We start from the raw sequence: 23423 nt of genomic DNA on the forward strand, positions 1-23423 counted from the left end.
TGTCAAGAGCATTGGTTGTTTGTGTGTGATTCAATGCTCGATTGGCTGTCATTCATGTTGGTCACTTGTGATTGGGTTGACACAGTCTATGTGAGCTTGAATTACAGTGATAGATGTGCTTGTGTTAGCTTGACGTGTGACCGACACTTGGTTCGAGTGAATTGTATGGCGTGTGTGGTTGATTGAATAAGCCCGGATTGATCGGAGGGCTGCCAACCTGTAGGGTGTTGACCCGGGTTGTAAGAAAGGACCTGTAGGGTGTTGACCCGGGTCGTGAGAATGGTCCTGGAGCGTGTTGACGCGGGACAAAGCCCGGATTGATCGGAGGGCTGCCAGCCTGGAGCGTGTTGACGCGGGTGGCGAGAAAGGACCTGTGGGGTGTTGACCCGGGTCATGAAAAAGTTAGATGAATGCGCATGTGTATTGTACCTAATGGAATTGGTGAATGTACGTGTGAATGACGTTCGAGTGATTGTGATATGTACGTGAAGTGCTATTGTATTACAGTGATTTGACTAATGTGTAGAGCTAGCGTGTGATTTGAGACAAGGTAAGTACATTATATGAAATTTGTTATGTGAATAATTAGATTGCCTTTTTAGACTCGTCTGGGTACGCATTGGCCTATGTGGGGTTTAGGGGTCTGCTTATTGAGAAATATTCTCATGGTTATTATATAACCACTTTCAGATCCGCGACCGTGATCGACTTGAAGATGCCGCCAGAGTACTACAGGGATTGAAGGATAGATCAATTTACCCTGTCTTTTGAGTATATTTTTGTAGAGGAGATAGGCTTGTAAACCACCGCCCCCTTTTGAAAATTGTGATTTTTAAATTGGTAGCCTGGATTACTGTTTTGTATTAAGGACTGCTTTATGAAATTATTGTTTCGTGCTATCCTTTTGTCATCTTGTTAGTTGTCTGGGTTGTTTTATTTTGCTTCCGCTTGCGTAGTTCGTTTGGGTCGGCGACGCGTCCTAGGACGTCGCGTTCAATGATCGACCATCGAGGGGTGTCGCGAGCCCGTTGGGGTTCGGGGCGTGACATCCCTGTTGATTTGGTATCAGAGCAAGGTCAGCTCGATCCAAGATGGTCGAAGCCTGGAGTGATAAGGAGCGATGACTTTGGGGTAGACAGTTAAGGAGATTTGTGTGCCATGCGTACCCCAGACTGTTTGATTGTGATTGCTGAGTGATTTTATGCAATAACGTGTGAAATGCAGGCGCGTCAGGACTTGAGGTAAGTGCACGAACTTTGTTGGTTGTGATTGGGTGTTGTTTGTGATTGGCTGCCTGCTTAGTGAATTATTGTTGTGATTCACTGCCTAGGGCTTTAGACTGGTATAGTTGGCCTAGGTCTTTAATTCCCGAGGGGAATTATAGCAGGTAAGTGAGTGGTGTGACCCTGTGAGTTTGAGCAGTCGAGGTCGAGGTCGAGGACGAGGTTGAGGTCAAGGTCGTGTAGGTCCGCAAGCTGGAGTTGCAGAGGATCCCAGAGTGGATGGAATTCTGAGGGTACTCAAAGAAGTTGGAATTTTAATGGGAATGATGGGAATCGAGGTCAAGGGCAAGTTAATGCAGTCAGACAGATGCAATAACTGTTGAGCAATTTTTGAAATTGAAACCTCCGAAGTTTGATGGGAAAAGTGACTTCGAGGCTACATCACTTTGGATATAAGAGTTGGAAAAAAGGCTTTGAAGTATTGGGGTGCTTTGGTCGAGGCTTTCAATGGGAAGCACTCTTCGGAGAATGCGCGAGAACAGAAAAAGACAGTTTCCTCGGCTTCGCTAAAATCGGGTGTCAGTCGATCAGGTCGAGTTTGTAAGGTTGTCTAAGTACGCACCAAGGATGGTCAAGGACCATATGGATAGGACAAGGAGGTTTCGGGATGGATTGGAACCGGAATTCCGCAATCAGTTAGTACTTTTGAGTATTAAGGGATTACAATGAGTTGTACGAGAGGGCTCGATGGTTGAAATGGATATGAGTGAAAAGAGCTGCCGCTTCTGGATCGCGGTACGCGCCGGCTAGGGATAATAGGAACTTTGGAAAGAGGCCTATGGCAGAGAATAGGAGACTTGTCCCTCCAGTAAGTAAGAACTTCGGAAAGCCGAACTACTTCTTCAACGCCGCATGTCGGTCTTGTGGAAAGAGGCAATGGTAGAAGTGGAGCATGTTGTGGATGTGGACGGCGAGGTCACCAAGTGAGAAATTACTGAACCGACAGGTTAGACCACTGATGCAATCGCAGCGACCGCAGGTAGGACATTAAGCGAGAGCTGCCCCGCAGATTAATCAGAATCGGCTAAGGACGTAAGGAAAATGTATGTTGTGGCTGAGAAGGAAGTGGAGGATGTGCCTTGAAAGTCTAGATGCGTTATGAGATGATATTGGGTGCAATAGGAGATGATTTTGAAGTTATCGCTCGAGTAGTCATGTAAGACTTATAATCAATTTTATGATGAATAGGTGTAATCGGTTTAAGGATTTATGGATTACTAATGATATTCTTGGACGGGTTTGGAAGGATGAGCGTTGCTTGGAAATTTCAGATTTTGTAAAGAACCGATGTGATTTGTTTTTGGGAGACTGTTGGATTGAAATTAGATGGATTGAGCTTTGTTTTTGAGGTATAGAAAGATAATTATTTTGTGGCTGACTAGTTGGTTGAAGAACCAAGGTTAAAGGACGTAGTCGAGGTGTGTAATCTTCCCGATGTCTTTCCTCAGGAATTGCCGGGATTGCCACCTGATAGGAGAGTCGACGTTGTGGTTGAGTTGGCCTCAGGGACAAAACCGACCTTGGGAGCGCCCTACAAGATGTCACTGTCGGAATTGAAGGAATCGAAGGTCCAAATGCGGGAGTTATTGGCTGAAAGTTTTATTTGTCTGAGTAGGTCTCCATGGGGAGCGCCAGTTTTATTCGTGAGGAAGAAGGACGGATCGTTAAGATTGTGTATTGACTACAGACAATTGAATCAAGTGACCACTAAGAATAAGTACCGTTGCTAAGGATAGATGACCTATTTGATCAGTTACAGGGGGCGTCGATATTTTCAAAGATCGACTTGAGGACTGGCTATCACCAATTGAGGATTAAGAAAGAGGGTGTGCCGGAGACGGCATTAAGGACGAGAAATGGGCACTATGAGTACGGTGATGCCGTTGGATTCACTAACGCCCCTGCTGCCTTTATGGATTTAATGAATCGGGTATTCAAGGAATTTCTGGATCAATTGGTAATTGTGTTTATAGATGATATCTGGGTATACTCGAAGAGTCCCGTTGAGCATGAGTTACATTTGGAAAAGAGTTCTACGGACCCTAAGGGAACACGCACTCTACGCTAAGTTCAGCAAGTGCGAATTTTGGCTCCATCGAGTGGCGTTCTTAGGACATGTGATATCCGGAGAAGGAATTGCAGTGGACCTGACAAAGATTGAGGCCGTCACGAATTGGCCGAGGCCAACAACAGTGACCGAGGTTCGGAGGTTCTTGGATCTGGCAGGTTATTATAGACGTTTCGTGGAAAGGGTTTTAGCGTTAGCGACACCGTGGATGCGTTTGCTAAGAAGGAAACGAAGTTTGAATGGATGGATAAGTACAAAAGGAGTTTTCAGGATTAAAACAGAGTTTGATGACTAAGGCAACATGGAAGGGTGGTAGTATACGCATGGCGACAGTTGAGATCGCATGAGATGAATCACCCGACGCATGACTTAGAATTGGTCGCGATTATTTTCGCTCTTAAGATTTGGAGACACTACCTGTGTGGGGAGAAATTTCAAATTTATACGGACCATCAAAGTCTAAGGTACTTGTTTTCTCAAAAGGAATTAAACATGAGACAACGCCGTTGGATGGAACTCCTTAAGGACTACGACTGCGATATTTTATATCACCCCGGAAAGGCTAATAAGGTAGCGGATGCACTCAGTTGGAAATCGAGCATCGCGCATATGATGGTCAAAGAATGGACCTTGTTGGAGGGAGTCCAGGATTTAGAGTTTAAGTTTGAAGTGAGCCATGTTTTCAAGTCTACTTGCCGCATTGAGGATTGAATCGGAAATTCAGACTAAAATTAAGGCTTTACAATCTACGAACCCAGAGATTCAGAAGATTTTGATGTATGGATGCCACAAAAAGGAAATCGGATTTTCAGGTATCCGAGGATGGGATTCTAAAGTTCCGTGGATGGTTATGTGTGCCAAGTGATACAGAACTGAAGGAAGAGATTTTGTTTGAAGCACACCGTAGTACGTATAGTATTCACCCGGGGAGTACAAAAATGTATCAGAATTTACAGCAGCATTATTGGTGGAACGGCGTGAAAGTGAACGTGGCCAAGCATGTGGCTAAGTGTTTCACATGCCAATAAGTGAAGGCGCAACATCGCAAGCCGGGTGGAATGTTGCAGCTATTGGAAATCCTTAAGTGAAAATGGGAACATATCACGATGAACTTCGTCATAGGATTACCGAGGAGCCAGAGGGGCCATGATTCGATTTGGGTGATAGTGGATTGGTTGACAAAGTCAGCACATTTCCTACTAGTGCGAAAGGATTTTGCCTCGGAAAGGTATGCCAATTTGTATGTGCGATACATAATCCGTCTCCATGGAGTACTAGTAACGATCACCTCGGACCGTGATCCTAAGTTTACCGCCGCTTTTTGGAAAAGTCTTCATATGGCATTAGGAACGAGATTACAGTTTAGCACGGCCTATCATTCGCAGACGGATGGCGAGTCTGAGAGGACGATTCAGACTTTGGAAGATATGGTGCGAGCATGTGTATTGGATTTTAGGGAAAGTTGGAAAGGCCCTTGGTTGAGCTTGCCTATAACAATAGCTATCAGCAGAGTATCAGAATGGCACCATTCGAGGCACTCTATGGCAGGGCTTGCAGAACACCGGTTTGTTGGGATGAAGTTGGTGAGAGGAGCATCACAGGTCCCGAGTTGGTTCAGCAATTAGTCGAAACAGTCAAGGTAATTCGGGATAGGCTTAAGACCGCTCAGAGCCGCCAAAAGAATTATGCGGACCGGAGACGTAGGCCTTTGGAATTTCAAGTAGGGGGACCACGTTTTCCTCAAGGTATCGCCTATGAGAGGATTATCTCGGTTTGGTAAGAAAAGGAAGTTGAGCCTGAGGTACGTGGGCCCATTCGAGGTCTTAGAGAGAATTGGTATCTTGGCCTATCGTCTCGTGCTACAACCAAATTTGTCTCAAGTGCACAATGTATTCCACGTGTCAATGTTAAGAAAGTATGAACCGGACCCGACCCACGTGTTGAACTACGAAGAGATAGACATGGACGACAGAGTGTCGTATGTGGAAAAGCCAGTTCGGATCGAGGACAGAATAGAAAGAATGCTGCGGAACAAGAAAATTCCGATGGTCAAGGTGATTTGGGAGCACCAGGGAACTGAAGGTGCGACGTGGGAAAGCGAAGAGTTGATGCGACACCAATACCCCCAATTGTTTGAATAGTTGGGTTGGATTATAAATTTCGAGGACGAAATTTTTGTAAGGGGGGAAGAGTTGTGACATCCCGAATTTCGGCCCATTTTTGGGATTTATAAAACGCGTAATTTGTCAGTGTGCTTATAGTAAAATCTCGCCCGGGAACTGATCACTCCTGATGATCATTTTAAATTAGAGATTTCGCTAGAATCGCACTCGATCAAATTTGGCCGTTATTTAGAGCCCAAACTTTGGTGTCGAATTTCTTGGAGTTTTGGGACGAATTTAATTGGACGGTGTCGATATTATTGTGGCCAGTCTCGAGATTACCTGGGATATGTGAAAAGTGGATTTTTGACCACGTGCGAATTTGGACTAGTAAACCTCCCTCGTTATATTTTGGTCTAATTAATTTGGCCTTTGTCCATTTTTATATGCGAGGCTTATTTTGGACCGGTAGATCGTTTTCCGTTTTGAATTTGGACCATCGGTTTACAAATAATATTTGAATGTTCAAATTATTTCTTATTCTATTTTTCTCTCTCTCTCTCTCTCCTCCCCCTCTGCTGCGCACGATGGCCCCCTCCACGTGTCTCCTCACGCTCATTTGTTTCCTCAGACCTTCTCTCTCTCCTCTCTCTTCTTCTCTCTCCTTTCCTTCTCCCTTCTTTCTTCTTCTTCCTCCTTCCTCCCGCATCACGTTCTGCCCCTGCTCCTGCTCCTTCTCCCTGCTGCCGACGCCGACCGCCTGGGCTCACCTGGCCGCCGCGCGTCGCCGCCGTCGACAACTAGCTCGACCGCCGCGCCGTCGTCCGCTGGGCCGACGCCCGACCGGCCGGTCTCCCTCCTGTTCCGGATCTCGTTTCCCGACCCTTCCGCGCGCGTGTCTTCCACCGTGCCGCCGTTCGCCGCCTCGCGCCTCACCGCCCGTCTAGCCGGTGTTCCTGTCGACCTGGAGCCGCTGTTTGTGCCGCCGATCGTCCGAGCCGACCGTCCCCGTCACTCCTTTCTCTTCTCTCTCTCCCTCCGGCTTAGGCCAGATCTGGCCGTGTCGGCGTTGCTCGCCGCTGCGAGTCGCCCCGGCCAACCGTCGCCGCTCGCCCGCCGACCGCCACCCCACCGCTCGGCCGACAACCCGACACCATCCCCTCCCCTGCTCGGTCACCGCTCTCCTCCCCGTTTCGCCTTCACCGCCCCTGTTCCCGTCGCCGCCGTGGGCCGCCGCTCGAACGCCGGAGCTGCTGCTGTTCCGGCGAGGCCCCTGTTCTCCCTTGTTGCCGCCGAGCCGTTGCTTGCCTCACCGGACCTCCTTGTCGCCCGGCGTGGCCGAGAGCCTCGCCAATCGCCACCGCCGCCGCTGTTCCAACGACTTCCCCGCTGTCCAGCTTCATTTTATTGCTCAAATCAAGGTAAGCAACTCCCTAAACTTTGTCTAGGACATTGGGTACTAGTAGACTTGTTTAGGGAGCAATTAGTGTGGATTGAGGGCTGTTTAAGGACTGATTGGGTTGCTAGATTTGTGGACTGATGATGGCTGGATTTTGAATTGTTTATGGTTGATTCGGTGATTGAGTATGGCGGGCCTTAATGGCTGGTTTGATGGAGTGACATCGGTTGGGTTATCGAGTTAAATGCGTTAAATCGTGTTGGAATGGCGAGCTATGTTTCGGTTGAGCGTTGCTGGATGTGTGGGCTGATTTGGTGCCCGAATCGCATATGTCGATGGTTATTTTGATGGCTGGATTTTAGCGGGATGAGGAAGTGACGTTGGTTGGGTTATTGAATGAAATGCGGATTAATATGTGTCGGAGTGGCGAGTCGTGTCGCGATGAATTAATGCCGGGTTAGTAGGTTGATTTGACACTCCATTGGCGTATAATATTCGTTGTTTCTATGGCTAGTTGTTGTTGCCTTGAGATAACCGATTGCGAGTGTGCATTTGTGATTTTAATTGTTAGAATCTCGGTTGTTTGATTTGCTAAGCGTGGCTGATTTTGTGGCGGGTTACGGCTGAAATTGTGGCTGAACTTATGGCTTGTTTGATGGTGGAATCTATGTCAAGAGCATTGGTTGTTTGTGTGTGATTCAATGCTCGATTGGCTGTCATTCATGTTGGTCACTTGTGATTGGGTTGACACAGTCTATGTGAGCTTGAATTACAGTGATAGATGTGCTTGTGTTAGCTTGACGTGTGACCGACACTTGGTTCGAGTGAATTGTATGGCGTGTGTGGTTGATTGAATAAGCCCGGATTGATCGGAGGGCTGCCAACCTGTAGGGTGTTGACCCGGGTTGTGTAGGGTGTTGACCCGGGTCGTGAGAATGGTCCTGGAGCGTGTTGACGCGGGACAAAGCCCAGATTGATCGGAGGGCTGCCAGCCTGGAGCGTGTTGACGCGGGTGGCGAGAAAGGACCTGTGGGGTGTTGACCCGGGTCATGAAAAAGTTAGATGAATGCGCATGTGTATTGTACCTAATGGAATTGGTGAATGTACGTGTGAATGACGTTCGAGTGATTGTGATATGTACGTGAAGTGCTATTGTATTACAGTGATTTGACTAATGTGTAGAGCTAGCGTGTGATTTGAGACAAGGTAAGTACATTATATGAAATTTGTTATGTGAATAATTAGATTGCCTTTTTAGACTCGTCTGGGTACGCATTGGCCTATGTGGGGTTTAGGGGTCTGCTTATTGAGAAATATTCTCATGGTTATTATATAACCACTTTCAGATCCGCGACCGTGATCGACTTGAAGATGCCGCCAGAGTACTACAGGGATTGAAGGATAGATCAATTTACCCTGTCTTTTGAGTATATTTTTGTAGAGGAGATAGGCTTGTAAACCACCGCCCCCTTTTGAAAATTGTGGTTTTTAAATTGGTAGCCTGGATTACTGTTTTGTATTAACGACTGCTTTATGAAATTATTGTTTCGTGCTATCCTTTTGTCATCTTGTTAGTTGTCTGGGTTGTTTTATTTTGCTTCCGCTTGCGTAGTTCGTTTGGGTCGGCGACGCGTCCTGGGACGTCGCGTTCAATGATCGACCATTTAGGGGTGTCGCGAGCCCGTTGGGGTTCGGGGCGTGACAGACTATACTGATCCGTCGCAAATTTGCGACAGAACTCCACTTTCCGTCGCAAATTTGCGACGGATTAAATTATGTCCGTCGCAAATTTTCGACGTACAAAAAATTTACGGCGGAAATAAAAATCCGTCGCTAATTTGTGACGTAAAAAAAATCCGTGGCAAATTTGTGACGGAAATAAAAAGCCGTCGCAACTTTGCGACGGATTAAATTATCCGTCGCAAATTTCGAATGGTAAAAATTGCCTCGCAAAATTTGCGAAAATTTGCGACGGAACTCCACTTTCCGTCGCAGACGTTCTATGTCCGTCGCAAATTTTCGACTAACAAAAAATTTCCGACGGAAATAAAAATCCGTCGCAAATTTGAGCCGTAAAAAAAAATCCGTTGCAAATTTGCGACGGAAATAAAAATCCGTCGCAAATTTGCGACGCACAGGTTGAGTCCTTCGCAAATTTGCGACGGACAGCTTGAGTCCGTCGCAAATTTGCGACGGACTATACTGGTTCGTCGCAAATATGGATATACTACATGATCGTTGTAAATTTGTGACGTCTTTTTTTCAGTCAAAAATTTAGCATCTCATTTATTTGGGTCCTAAATTTGCTACGTTTTTTTTTCAGTCCAAAATTTTGGCATCTCAAATTTTGCAATGGAAATTAGAATATCGGAAATGTTAGGGCACGTTAATAATATTTGACTTGTCGGCATTTAGGGACAAAATTTCGGACGATCGATTAAAATAAAAAGAATAATCGACAATAACAATAATAAAAAAGCACAATAACAATAATAACAAGAACAATAATGATAACAACCAAAATAGCACTTGTAGCATTAATAATTATACATCTATAGTGTTTTGTGACAAAAATTTTAATCTTCATCTTCATCTTCGTCTTCGTCCTCGTCTTCGTCATCTGTCTGAAAATCAAATTCTGAACATTCTTGTACATTTAATTCGCAAATTTCAGTTGGATCCACATCTATCATTGCTCCACACGGATCTCGTAAAGTTGGTATGTTATATTCCTCAATTTCAACCGTGTTACACACTTCCTCTTGTTGGTAGGCTCTATCCTTCCAGTGTTCCTGGATTTTCCTCCGTACTTTGATTTTACATACAACCCACCAATCAGCTTTGTCACGTTTCAAACTAGGATATGATGCATAACATACTTGAATTGCTTGTTGTGCCAAGACAAATGGTTCATACTTCATATACCTTTTCTTGTGATTTATTTCAACCAAATTGAACTTCGTATGCACCTTCATTCCTTTGACGGGGTCGAACCACGTGCACTTAAATAACACAACCCGCATCATTAATGGTCCAGGGTACTCTATCTCTATGATTTCATCCAATAAGCCATAAAAATCATCTTCTGAACTGCCACCATTGGATGACCGAACAGACACACCACTATTCATTGTGGATTTTCCCATTCCATATTCTTGAGTATGAAAATTATATCCATTTATGAAATATGCTGGCCAACTTCGAACTCTTAACTGTGGACCCCATGACAGATGATATAGCAATCCTTGCCCTCCAATTTCATCATAATTATTGTGAACCTAAGGTTACACATGCAAAGTCAATAATATATATTATACTAAATGATGTATATAATTTTAATAACTTGGTTTTGGTCCATAGGCAACTTACATATGTCTTGAACCATGCTGCAAATTGTTCATCGCACAAACGGTCAAACTCATTTGGTTGTAGTCCAAACATTGAAGTTTGGAAAATCCTAATATTAAAACCATATAAATATTAGCAAATATTTGACACACAAAACATATATTTGCAAATTTACACTTACTTGAAGTATGGCTCGACTTCTGGGCAGTTCAGTAAAATATAAGTACGGGCTACATGAAATTCTTCGCCTGATAAGTAACGAAACTGACATGCGCCGCTTGATCGACCCAGATAATTGAAAATAGAGAATGCTGTGCAATTGGGATCAATGGGGCCATCATCATTTCTGCATGCTCTCCGCCTCTTGCACTGAACGTGCGGCTCAAAATAGTATGATGCAAATGTAATCACTTCTTCCACAATATATGCATTACAAATTGAAGCTTCAACACGTGCCTTATTCTTCACTTTTTTCTTCAAATGATATAAGAATCTAGTTGAAATAGAAAGAAGCTTATCGGAACATATTATATGATAAACTAATTTGAACTGTATTTAAAAAAAAAATTACCTCTCAAATGGATACATCTATCGAAATTGGACGGGACCTGCAACTTTGGTCTCATAAGGCAAGTGAACTAAGAGATGCTCCATCGAATCAAAAAACGCTGGAGGAAATATCCTTTCTAAGTTGCAAAGAATAATTGGAATATCTCTCTCTAGTTTTTCTATGTGCGATGCTTTTAACACTGTCGAGCAAATATCATGGAGGAAATTGCTTAACTCTGTAATGGCGCCCCATACAAAGTTCGGTAGAACTTCCTTCAAAGCTATTGGAATTAGTCTTTCCATCAGGATGTGACAATCATGACTCTTCAAACCTGTGAACTTGCATTCATTCAAATCAACACATCTCCTGAGGTTCGAAGCATATCCATCAGGAAACCGCACAGATTTCAACCATTGACAAACAACTCACCTCTGCTTCTTATCCAATGTATAAACTGCTTTCGGTTTTGGTCCCCTGCTGCTTGCATCCACAGCTAGTATTGGCCGATCGCAAATATCTCTCATATCTTTTCTTGCGTTCAAGTTGTCTTTTGTTTTTCCGGCGACATCCATCACAGTATTTATGACATTGTCGAAAACATTCTTTTCTATGTGCATGACGTTAAGATTACGATGAATAAGATGGGCCTTCCAATATGGTAGATCCCAAAATATACTGCGTTTTGTCCACTTATGTGTACTTCCGTATGCAAAAGTCGTGCCGTGCGGGTTCTCAACAACAGTTGGAAAGTCTTGCACACGCTCCCAAATTTGATCGCCGGTCAACCTCAATGGTGGACGCGTTCTTTCAGTCCTATTCTTGGTGAACTCTTTCTTATTCCTTCTGAAAGGATGACTTGGCGGTAAAAATTGTCGCGTGAGTCAAAATAGCTGGGCTTCTTTCCATGTTTTAATCTAAATGACTTTGACCTCTCCAAACATATCGGACATCCTAAGATCCCAGCTGTACTCCATCCAGATAACATTCCGTAAGCTGGAAAGTCATTTATCGTCCAAAGAAGGGCAGCCTTCATTACAAATGTTTGATCGGTAGAAACGTCATACGTAGGGACACCTTCAACCCATAGCCGTTGTAACTCCTCAATCAATGGTTGCATATAAACATCTATCAATTTTTTCGGATTTTGCGGCCCTGTCACAATCAATGTCAAAAACATATAAGGTGTCTTCATGCACATACCAGGTGGAAGATTGTACGGCGTTAAGATAACTGGCCAACATGAATAACTTTTTCCTGTTTTCCCAAATGGAGCAAATCCATCGGCACAGAGACCTAACCTGATGTTCCGAGGCTCCATCGCAAACTCAGGGTATGTTCTATCAAAATGTTGCCATGCCTCCGCATCTGAAGGATGACACATTAGACCCTCTTCTGTTTCATGATTTGCATGCCAAGTCATGTGTTCAGCAGTGGCTTTAGACGCATAAAGCCTTTGCAATATGGGGATTAAGGGCAGATAAAACATTTGCTTGCATGGTCTACGCTTCTGATTACGACCCGGCCTCCTGTTAATCTTGTACCTAGGTTGACTACAGAATTTGCAAGATTCTGCATTTTCATCATTTCTCCAATATATCATACAACCCCTACTACATACATCAATCCTTACAACCGGAAGACCTAAGTTAGCCACTAGCTTTTTAATATCATAAAAATCACTTGGCATGATATTATCACGAGGCAATGATTCCCGCATTACTTCAACAAAAGAGTTGAAGCAATCCGCAGACACATTGTGCTCTGCCTTGATATTTAATAGTCGGGCTGTCACCGATAACTTAGTGTGGTCCTCACAACCTGCCCATAAAGGTTCATCCTGCTTTCAACACATCCGGAACTGATTAGATTGAAAAGTTTCATTATAGACATTCTCATCAAAACCCGTTACTCCTATATCTTCCAATTGTGAAGCATGACTAGTACCCACTTGTTCACGTGTAGGAGTAAAACTAGTACTTGCATGATTTGATTCTGTGACAAAATTATAACTAGCTGCATCAATCACCATCCTCTCGTATGGGTTCAATTGCTCATAATAGCCACATTCTTCCCTAACTGAAAATTAATCACTTCTTCCATATCCTTCATCAGATATAAATGGTTCACCATGGGAAGTCCAATTATAATAGTTCGGACTAAACCCAAATCTAGTAAGGTGTTCTCTAACTTGTTCACACACAAAAAATTTATCATTACCGCACTTTTTACACGGACACCTTAACTTATTTCCATCCATGAACTCATATTTACTACTGGCAAAGTCTAAAAATAGTTCCAACCCAGTACGAAACTCATCTGTCAATCCTTGACGTCCAGGTAAGTTTTTATTATACATCCAAGCCCTTTCTCTTTGCATTGTGTCTGTATTAAAATAAAAAATTCTGGTAAAATATTTAAAATATCATATCTAGTGTTCTTAATTAAAACCATAAAATTTTGGAAATTATAATTTTTGTTATTCACGCAACAATTAATATGAAATTGCAAAAATATAAAAAATTACCATGTAAAGAAGACTTACCCAAATATTTGACTGAAATATTGGTAGGAGAAAGTGGTCAATTTGATGAGAATTGCAACATCCACTTGGATTGCGAGACCTTCAATTAGACACATACCCAAAAAGAATAATCACTTAAGAATCATTTTTTAATAATTTTTAATGTGCGATGGAAACGGAATTCATCCCTCGCAAATTTGCGACGGATCCTTGATTCCGTCGCAAATTTGCGACGGATTTCCTTGATTCCGTCGCAAATTTGCGACGGATCAACTTGATTTCGTCGCAAATTTGCGACGGAAACTATTTCCGTCGCAAAACGGCGTGGCCGTTCGGCCTCATCCAAAGGCCGGCGAGGTGTCGCCGGTCGTTAAACCGGTGATGCAGATACGAAAAAAAAACAAACATAAACATATATAAAATAAAAGAAATTACAATTCAACGATGAATAGTCACGAAGCTAGCTATGATACTTACCGGTACAAAAGTTTCATCGAGATTAATATGTGCGTGCGCGGATTTTGCTGATTTCAGACATATGAAAGAGGGAGAAAAGCGAGAGAGAGCGAGAGAGAGAGATAGGGCTGGAATATCACGGGCTAATAAACTACAAATTTGCGACGGACGTGCGTTTTCGTCGCAAATTTGCGACGGTTTTTTTTTCCGTCAGAAATTTGCGACAAAAATTTTGCGACGGATTTTTTTCCGTTGCAAATCTGCGACGAACTTCTTTCCATCGCAAATTTGCGACGGATTTTGCGACGGTTTTTTTTTCCGTCGGAAATTTGCGACGAACTTTTTTCCGTCGCAAATTTGCGACGGAATTAGCGACGGTTTTTTATTTCCGTCGCAAATTTGCGAAGGATAAAAATTCCGTCGCAAATTTCCGACGGATTTTTCATCCGTCGCAAATTTGCGACGGAAATAAACCGTCGCTAATTTGCGGCGGAAAATATAATCCGTCGCAAATTTCCGACGGAAAATTTCCGTCGCAAATTACATGTTTTTTTGTAGTGGAATCCTTTACCAACTGGCCAAAGATCTTCGACCCATTAATGTTTCAAGTAGCATCCATTCACGGCAGGAACCTTTCAACAATACCGAGAACATTCTATTCTCTGCACTCCTTGAGTGATGCTGTCAAGTGTATTTGTGGAAATCTGTTGTGGTTGAAGGATGTATATGTGGAAATTTGTAGCGATCGGGGGTGGGATATAGTTTAGGGTTAGGGAAAGAGATAAAGGGTTGACGGAAAGCTTACCCACAAGGAATAGGGCAAACCGATTGCTCCATTTCTATGAGTAGAAGACGCTAGGGTTTAGTTTAGGGTTTTGATGATGTAAGGGAAGCTACCCAGACGGTAGAGAAAAGCTCTTCATGCAAGAGAGTGGAGGGAGGAAGTTGAACTGCTTGGTGGCATGTGATCGCTTTAATCTAGCTGACTTTGAGAAGCATCGTTTATCAGCTTATCTACCACTTGCAATGTCATATCTTGCTTTCCCCCTGATGAACATTAGAAATAGTGGTACTTCTCTCTTGAATTTAATCTAAAGAAGCAACAAGTTCACAGAGAAGAACTTGCTCTTCCAGAAAAATAAAAAAGAGAGAAGAAATTCGAAGCAAAATAACACTGATCCCTCCTCTCGCAGTTTCCAAAAGCAATAGGCATTCAACAGGAGCAACTGAACAAAATTACTTTTTTCTGGGAGGGCCCATCTTAAAGAATCACTACACGAAAGCCCACATAAAGAGGGAACAAATTATTATTATTATTATTATTATTATTATTATTATTATTATTATTATTATTTTCTAATTTACAGTGTGTCTTTTTCTTTTCTTTTTCTTTTTCGGGGCCTTGTCTTGCTGGGAAAGCAAGTTGCGATGACGAATATTTCACAGAAGAGTCTAGAAATAAATCAACGCTAGCAACACCATGGACGACTCGTCGGTCTTCGCATACGTCGTTTTTGGAAACGATGAGAAAAATCTCGAGCACGTGCCCTGTCTCTCTCGACCGTAAATTCCATGGAAAGTCCCACCCCGCCCCCACAAAGAAATTATCAGCAATTGCCTTGAGAGATGGGTACTAATGTGTGATATTATTGAAATTATATATTAGGTGATGTAGTAAAGTTTCACTGAATTTTTTTTAATATCCCCTTTGTCGGATTCACCATTATAACTTTGCATATAAATCCCGATATATATATAGAATAAGTCAAAACGACATAGTATAAATATTCTAACACTTTTTCTCACAAATAGGATCGATTTTGCGTAAGACTAGAGCGTGAAAATATATAGACACCCTCTCCCGGTTCTGGCGAGAGTTGCCGGTCATTGCCACCACTCCATCAGCATTAGGCTCATTCTCTCAAATAAGTATATGAAGTTAATATTGTTTCAAATAAAGAGTTTTGGAGTGGCCACGTCAGTCTAAAAAAAAAGGGTTTGACCTCACCGGAGTCGAGGGCATTTTCGTCTTTTGATTCTTTTGATTTTTTTCCTTTTTCCCTTTCTTTGTTTTCTTTATTTTTCTTCCTTTTATAATTTTTTTTATTTCCATAAAAAATAAACTCAAAAAAGAAAAAAAAAGAGCTAAAGTTTCTTAATAAAACAATCTTTATGTAAGAAAATGACAGCAAATCAGATATTTATGTAGTCCATGAACTTTTTGTACATGTTCAATTTAGTTCCTGAATTATATGAAAATGTTCAATGTTGTCTATGATCTTAAATTAATGGAAGGGCTACATTGAGTATTGTCATATATTTCAGAGACAACATTGAACAAATTAAAAGTTCAGAGATCACATTACATATTAAGCTAAAATTTAGAAACCATTCGTGTTATTATTCCTAAACAAGAATATCTCCATGTACTTGGACTAGGACTCGGACTTGACTTTGTTGTCATTCATTATCTGTCTTATTTATTTGTACTCGATGCATCTTGGTACGCTTAGGAGTTGGTAAAGATGGCGGTGATTGATTTCGTGGACTCTAATGAAATGACAAAGTCAAAAAAGAAGAAAGAAAACGAGTTTTCTAGTCGTTTTCGTCCCGGCGATGTTAAGACCATTATCAACCACAACCTTACTAACACAGCCACAAAATTCAAGAGAAGATATTTCTCCAAAAGAGAAGAGAATTCAGCCCGCAGAATCAGAAAAATCCAGTGCTATGAAAGTTACGCCCGTCCGATCTTTCAAACATCTGGTATAAAAAGGGACCACGCGACCTTAAACGATCATACTCCATTCCAAATGTTACATATTTAGGTTATGAATAACTATCAGCAAAGTATGGTAAAAGGACTAAACTAAACGAAGATGGTGTACTAAGGGATGTGGCGAAATTTAGTTTGGCTTTGAAACACGGGGCTAATGCATCTTATGATTTGTGCAGAGCCGCAAACCTTTAGTCGAATCCATATCCTGCTTGGCGAGGATCAAATTCTACTACTTACAATATTGATCATTTTCTCTCCAAGATTACAAGATGGAATATATTTTGATGTTTTCAAAAGGTTACAGGCACAAAAGTTAATAACCGCCCATCGTTTGGTGCAAATACATGGGCATATTCTCGATTTACAATCTCACTTATTCTAATTTTGCATATAAATCTTCATATATTTGTAAAATTTTGAACTTAAGACCTTTTATGGAACAACAACCAAAAAAGTTTAAGCTATTGGATGAAACTATCGTTTATTATTTAAATATTCTTAATGATAGTTAGTATTCTTCCTTTACAAAATCGGCATAATATATTACAACGTGATATTCTATATATGAGTATTTAATTTTAAAAAATTAACCAATTGTGAACTTAGAAAAGAAAAACTAGTAATAATGCTATATGTAGTAAAACTTTTTCCTAAAATATATTTACTACATGATGCTGTCAATTTTTTATTGATTATCTATATAGAGTTATCAATAATACATATCATTTAACAAACATATTCACGAACCGAAGCGGTTGAGAATCGTGATTGCTCTACTTCTCAAGATGGGTGGTGACCGGAAGCAAAGGCGGACGATGTGATCCTCCTGGACTTCTGGCCAAACCATATTCAGGATGGTGCAGGATGAAGAGAAAGGGGTCAAATACGAGTTTGAGGAAGAGGACCTGTGGAATAAGAGCGACCTTCTCCTTCATATGAACCCCATCCATAAGAAGATGTTAAGATATTTAAATATTAAATTACGTTTTCATATAACAATTTAAGACTTTTGAGCAGTCCACAGTGATCTTATCAAATCTCACGTGGTATTTGAGCAGAAGGTCCCAAAATCAAATCTTTCCGGGCCCCCTATTTACCTCCTCAATTAAATGCCTACATGTATTAGAATATTTAAATATTAAATCACTTTTTCGTCCAACAGTTTAAATTTTTAGAACAGTCAATGGGACTATCTAAATATTCTAATAGAAGATCCCTGACGAGACCTGGACCAACAAGTGTCCCCTGTTGCCTTCCGACCCCAACCAGTGGGCTCAAGCCAAGTTCAGGGCCGACTATGTTGACAAGAAGGTAAATTTCCCATCTGAAATCTCACCTTCTAGGTGTGGTCGCTGATGTTCCACGAAGCTGAGGTTTTTATGGCTTTTCTGGGATGAACCGACGGTTGTGGTGGCCTCCCTGATGTCTCACAAACCTGACGCGCTCCCGCTTGCAGTAGCTGAGTTCTAACCGCTTGTGGTAGTTGTGCCTGCAAATTAAGATTGAAATGGGTGACTAAAAATGCATGTACCCTAGTTAAATTAAAGATTGAAATTCATGATGATTAAAATAGAAGTTTCAGTGACATAGAAAACCATGTGCATCTGTGTGTTTTGCGTAAGAAAGCGTCTTATACAGCCGGCGCATTCCGTGTCGTCAAAAAATGAGGAAATGTATCAAATTACAAAATGCTTCCTCTAGTTGCAAGGAGATATGCTGAGAAACGACATGTCCTATGTACCGTCCGCGACCCTAAGAAGTACCCCCACCAAAAGAGTGCGCCAATATTTCAGAGTTCGGGAGTAACGTTCTTGTTTTGTCCGTAAATATTACTCAGGTCTCTTGGGTCGACCGCCTGCTCAACTGTATATAGTGTTCGGTGTTCACCCCTTAACACTTCGATAATCCTCTTCTTCGATTCTCAAGGGCCAAACACACGACTTTGAAAGGAAATGGCCGATGAAGTGACCCTCCTGGACTTCTGGCCGAGCATGTACGGGATGAGGTGCCGAGCAGCGCTGGCCGAGAAAGGGGTCGAGTATGAGTATAAGGAGCAGGACTTGACGTTTGACAAGAGCGAGCTCCTCCTTCAGATGAACCCGGTTCACAAGAAAATACCCGTCCTCATCCACAACGGCAATCCCGTCTGCGAGTCCCTCATCATCGTGGAGTACATCGATGAGACCTGGAGCCACAAGGCCCCTCTCTTGCCGTCGGATCCGTACGAGCGAGCCCAAGCCAGATTCTGGGCTGATTTCGTCGACAAGAAGGTATTAGTTCCTCTGTTTTTATAGTTGTCTAATTCGTTAATGATTCTTCAATCTGTTGACATTTGCGCGCCTTTATAATGGAGCGATCATTTTAAGCTCTTTAGATCTCATGCTGAATGCGAAAAAAGATCTTCTGGTCTCGCCTATGGCTCGGTGCTTAACTCTTCATCATCAATTCACCATCGTTTAGTCTTTGTATGGCTTTTCATTTTTATTTTTTTTTTGGTAAGGTGTATGGCTTTTCAATTAATATGTACTGAAATTAACAAATAGAACCGTATGGGCTAGAAAGGGTTGGACGGCGGAATTCTTGTAATAAATTCGACACATGTTGGAAGTTGATGATGTTGCACAGGTAACATTGCAGCACGAATTGCTATTACTAATTAATACTCAGCTTGTGATGATTCTAATGATTCTGTCCGATCCGGTACCATTATGAAGCAAATTATAAAAATCAACAATTTTGCAGGTCTATGATCTCGGGAGGAAGTTGTGGATGAGGAAAGGGGAAGAACAGGATGCGGCGAAGAAGGAATTCATCGAATGCCTGAAAATAGTAGAAAGTGAGCTCGGAGACAAGGCTTTCTTCGGGGGCAAGAAGTTCGGGTTCTTGGACATAGCGATCATCGGCTTAAACTGCTGGTTCTACACCTACGAGACGTGTGGGAACTTCAGCATCCAAGCTGAATGCCCCAAGCTCGTTGCTTGGAGCAAGAGATGCATGGAGAAGGAGAGCTTGTCCAAAACTCTCCCCGACCCACGAAAGCTGTGTGCCTTCATCTTGGAGTGCAAGAAAGCGATGGGCATAGAGTAGGGGACTATGCTTCCGCTTTTGCTAGACCCTGTTTTCTTCCCGCATTGTGGTGGTCGGAATTTGCTGTCTTTGTTGGTGATCCTGTGCTCGTAAGGGACTTCTTTGTCTTTCCTAAAGTTCTGTAATCTGAGAGGACACTTCGTTGTGTCTTCTCTTCATCTTGAACTACTAGGCGATCATGTCACATAGAAGTAAGGCATGCTAGCTGATGTTATGCTGAAATAATGTAAGGTTCTGGTCAGGTCATGAGTACATTTCAAGTTTTCGGATGTTCTTCGAAATCCTTCCCAAGTTTCAATTTTTTCTTCGAGAATTATGGACTGCGATTTGCATACCTATCGGAGCTGAAAAAGCAGTGGAAGGAAGAAGCCTTCTCTTGACTGCCTTTAGTCCGGAACTACTTTATGTTCTCCATCTTGTGAAGCAACTATTTCAGATCCTCTTCGACCAGTTATAACCATCAATCTCATTACTTAATCAGTCCGAAGGCTTGATTGTTATGCAACTGATTATTGTAATTGGCATTGAAAGTGCCTGAACAATTTCAGGAGTCAGGACACATTACTCACTCCTCCCCTTCTCCCCCGTTAGAGCTATCATTATTTGGTGACCTTTTTATCCTTTTGAAGAAGTCGGTCTTGGTGATTTAAAAATACATGGATCCTCGTTAAATTAAGATTAAAATTAATGATTGTAAAAAATAGAAGTTTCATTGATATAGAGAATCGGGTGTAATTGTGTGTTTTCAAGAGCTAAGCTAAGAAAGCGTCCTATATAGCCGGCGCATTCCGGGTCATCAAGAAGCGAGGAAATGTTTAATATTTCAAACACTAATATTTAATTTAATGAGAAATGAGTATTTCAGGAAAATGTGATTGACCAGTTATTATTCGCACAAAATACTTACTATAGTTCCAAGAAGATGAGACTTAAGCCTTGGAAATATGCTGAGAAACGACCAGTTCTTAATGCCGTCCGTGACCATAAATGATATATTCCCAGAAAAACAGTGCGCCAATGCTTTTGAGTTTTGACGTAACGTTCTTATTTTGCTTACAAGTATTACTCCGCTCTCGTGCGTCGAGTGCTTGCTCAACGGTCACTGTTATTCGCTCCTTAACTCTTCGATATTACTCTGCTTCGATTCTCAAGGGTCACACGCACGACTTTGATGGCAATGGCCGATGAAGCGACGCTCTTGGACTTCTGGCTGAGCATGTTCGGAATGAGGTGCCGAATAGCGCTGGCCGAGAAAGGGGTCGAGTACGAGTACAAGGAGGAGGACGTGGGGAACAAGAGTGAGCTCCTCCTTCAGATGAACCTTGTCCACAAGAAAATCCCTGTCCTCATCCACAATGGCAAGCCCGTGTGCGAGTCCCTCGTCATGGTGGAGTACATCAATGAGACCTGCAGCCACCAGGCCCCTCTCTTGCCATCCAATCCTTACGAGCGAGACCGAGCCAGATTCTGGGCTGATTTCATCGGCAAGAAGGTATTCGTTCCTCTGTTTTTAACCTTGTGTACGTTCGTTAATGATTCTTTGATCCGTGGACATTTATATGCTCTTTTTATTGGAGCAATCATTTTTATCTATTTGGATCTCACGTTGAATGTGAAAAAAGATAATCTGATCTCGCATATGGCTCGGTGCTTAAATCGTCATCATCAACTCACCATCATTTAGTCTTTGTATTGCTTTTCATTATACATGTACTGAAATTAACAAACACTAACTGTAAGCAAAATGTCACCCTCAACATGAACTAGATGGTTGGACATCCGAATTCTTGTAATAACTAATAAGTTTGACAAATGTTGGAAGTTGGTGACGTTGCACAAATTATAATGAAGCATGAAGTACTAATACTAATAGTCAGCTCGTGATGAATCTATGATCCTTTCTGATCCGGTACCGGTCAACAATTTTGCAGTTCTATGATTCTGGGAAGGAGGTGTCGTTGATGAAAGGGGAAGAACAGGAGGCAGCGAAGATGGAACTCATCGAAAGCCTGAAAATAGTAGAAAGTGAGCTCGGAGACAAGCCCTTTTTTGGGGGCAAGAAGTTCGGGTTCTTGGACATATCGTTCATCGGCTTCTACAGCCATTTCTTCTCCTATGAGATGTGTGGGAACTTCAGCATCGAAGTGAGTGTCCCAAGCTCGTTGCATGGGCCAAGAGGTGCATGGAAGAGGAGAGCGTGTCCAAATCTCTCCCAGACCCTCGAAAGGTGTATGGCTTTATCTTGGAGCACAAGAAAGCGATGGGCATAGAGTAGAGGACTGTGCTTCTGCTGTTGCTAGACCCTGATTTCTTCCCTGTGTGTGGCCATCAGAATTTGCTATACTTGTTAGTGATCCCGTTGTACTCGTAACGGGCTTCTTTGTTTTCTTGAAGTTCTATAATCTGAGAGGACACTTCGTTGCGTTTTCTCTTCATCTTGTACTACTAGGTGATCATGTCACATAGAAGTGAGGCAGACTAGCTCATGTCACGCTGAGGTAGTAATTTTACAAAGGTTCGGCTCAGGTCATGAGTACATTTGAGGTTTCTGATTTTTCTTGGAAATCCTTCCAGTGTTTTTCTTCTTTTGTTTTTCGAGAATTATGGACTGCGATTTGCACCTCATCGGAGCTGAAAAAGCTGTGGAAGGAAGAATCCTATTCTTTGTAACTCTACTTAGTCCCGAACACACACACACACACACACACACACCATAGAGCTGTCGCTGCCGCAGTTGAGAGTAAATACAACAAATACTGCTCTCCATAAGAAAGAGAAGATGAACCTAAGGTCCGGATGAAGACAACGTGATTTAAGAACGATTCCTAAACAAATGTGTTATTGATGCATCTTTACTGCTCTAGCCCACCACTGGCCAGAAAGAAAGCTGCTCTGCCCAACTTATTATCTTCATCAAAATGGACTAACAAGACTTTCTCAACTGGTCCTTGGTTGTTGGCATTGATGTCATATTATATGAGCCAAGACGGCTCCCACAGAGGCGCAGACGACCAACAACATAGCTTGTACGACCGATTTGCTTACTCTTCAACAACAGTTTCGTAGTCTATATAATCAACATTACGAGGAGGAAGATATGCCGAAAGCGGAGTGGTGATAGTCTCCAGACCATCAAACTTCCTTTGCAATCATCTCTAGCAATTAAATCGACGGCAGGCACCTTCTGGCCGAGACGAGTTTGCTCGGTGCGAATTCGACTGCAAATCTGATGGCTTGCGGCTTTGGCCGTATCCTTCGTAGGGTTGAATTTGAACTGATGTCCCAAAGAATGATCAAACTCATGAACCAAATATAGAGGGAAGGGTGTGGCGATCACTATCAAGAGCGTCAGAAAGTGGAGCAATCGTAGTCGCCGCCCTTGCCTTTTGCATTAATTCGCACTGGATTGATAGGGCGCGTCTTGTATCTGGTACCGGGTCTTCCTTTCTTACTACCAAAATATAAGTCTATTGGCAGCGCACACCTAGATGGTCTTTCAGCTTCACCGTCGCTATCCTTGTTTGCCAACCAAAACAAGTAAAGGCCGAGTAGCAGCAAGCGAGAGAGTAGGTTCCCCTTTTTTTTTTTTTTTGATTCTTTGTGATTTTACATGGTCTATCCTCTGCTTTAGAGAGCTGTAGTTTTCTGCAAAATGGGCGCTGTCGTTTTTGCAAAGCATTGCTGATACGTCAATTGCGAAGCCCATCAAGAACTCTCTGGTTTTCGTCGAACAGAAAGTTGTTCTGCATCGACATGATGGGAAAATCATTAAATGGGTCGAGGGCACGCGGCATGAATCTATTGAATCTAAAGGATTCTCGTGTTTAAAG

General features: G+C 42.4%; 1 protein-coding gene and 1 pseudogene across 1 annotated transcript; both read left to right on the forward strand.

The window, feature by feature from the left end:
- The first annotated feature begins 18222 nt into the window (after positions 1–18222).
- LOC115692252 (probable glutathione S-transferase) lies at positions 18223–19874 on the forward strand. Its single transcript, XM_030619057.2, has 2 exons — positions 18223–18776; positions 19249–19874. The coding sequence occupies exons 1-2, from the start codon at positions 18459–18461 to the stop codon at positions 19591–19593; spliced, it is 663 nt and encodes a 220-aa protein (XP_030474917.1). The 5' UTR covers positions 18223–18458; the 3' UTR covers positions 19594–19874.
- Positions 19875–20764: 890 nt separating this feature from the next.
- LOC115692254 (probable glutathione S-transferase) lies at positions 20765–21930 on the forward strand (annotated as a pseudogene).
- The last annotated feature ends 1493 nt before the right edge of the window (positions 21931–23423 follow it).

The sequence above is a fragment of the Syzygium oleosum genome, unplaced genomic scaffold (assembly GCF_021117445.2).
Source record: "Syzygium oleosum isolate NSW1041296 unplaced genomic scaffold, Sole_v2.1 Sole_v2.13, whole genome shotgun sequence".
NCBI classification, from domain to species: domain Eukaryota; kingdom Viridiplantae; phylum Streptophyta; class Magnoliopsida; order Myrtales; family Myrtaceae; genus Syzygium; species Syzygium oleosum.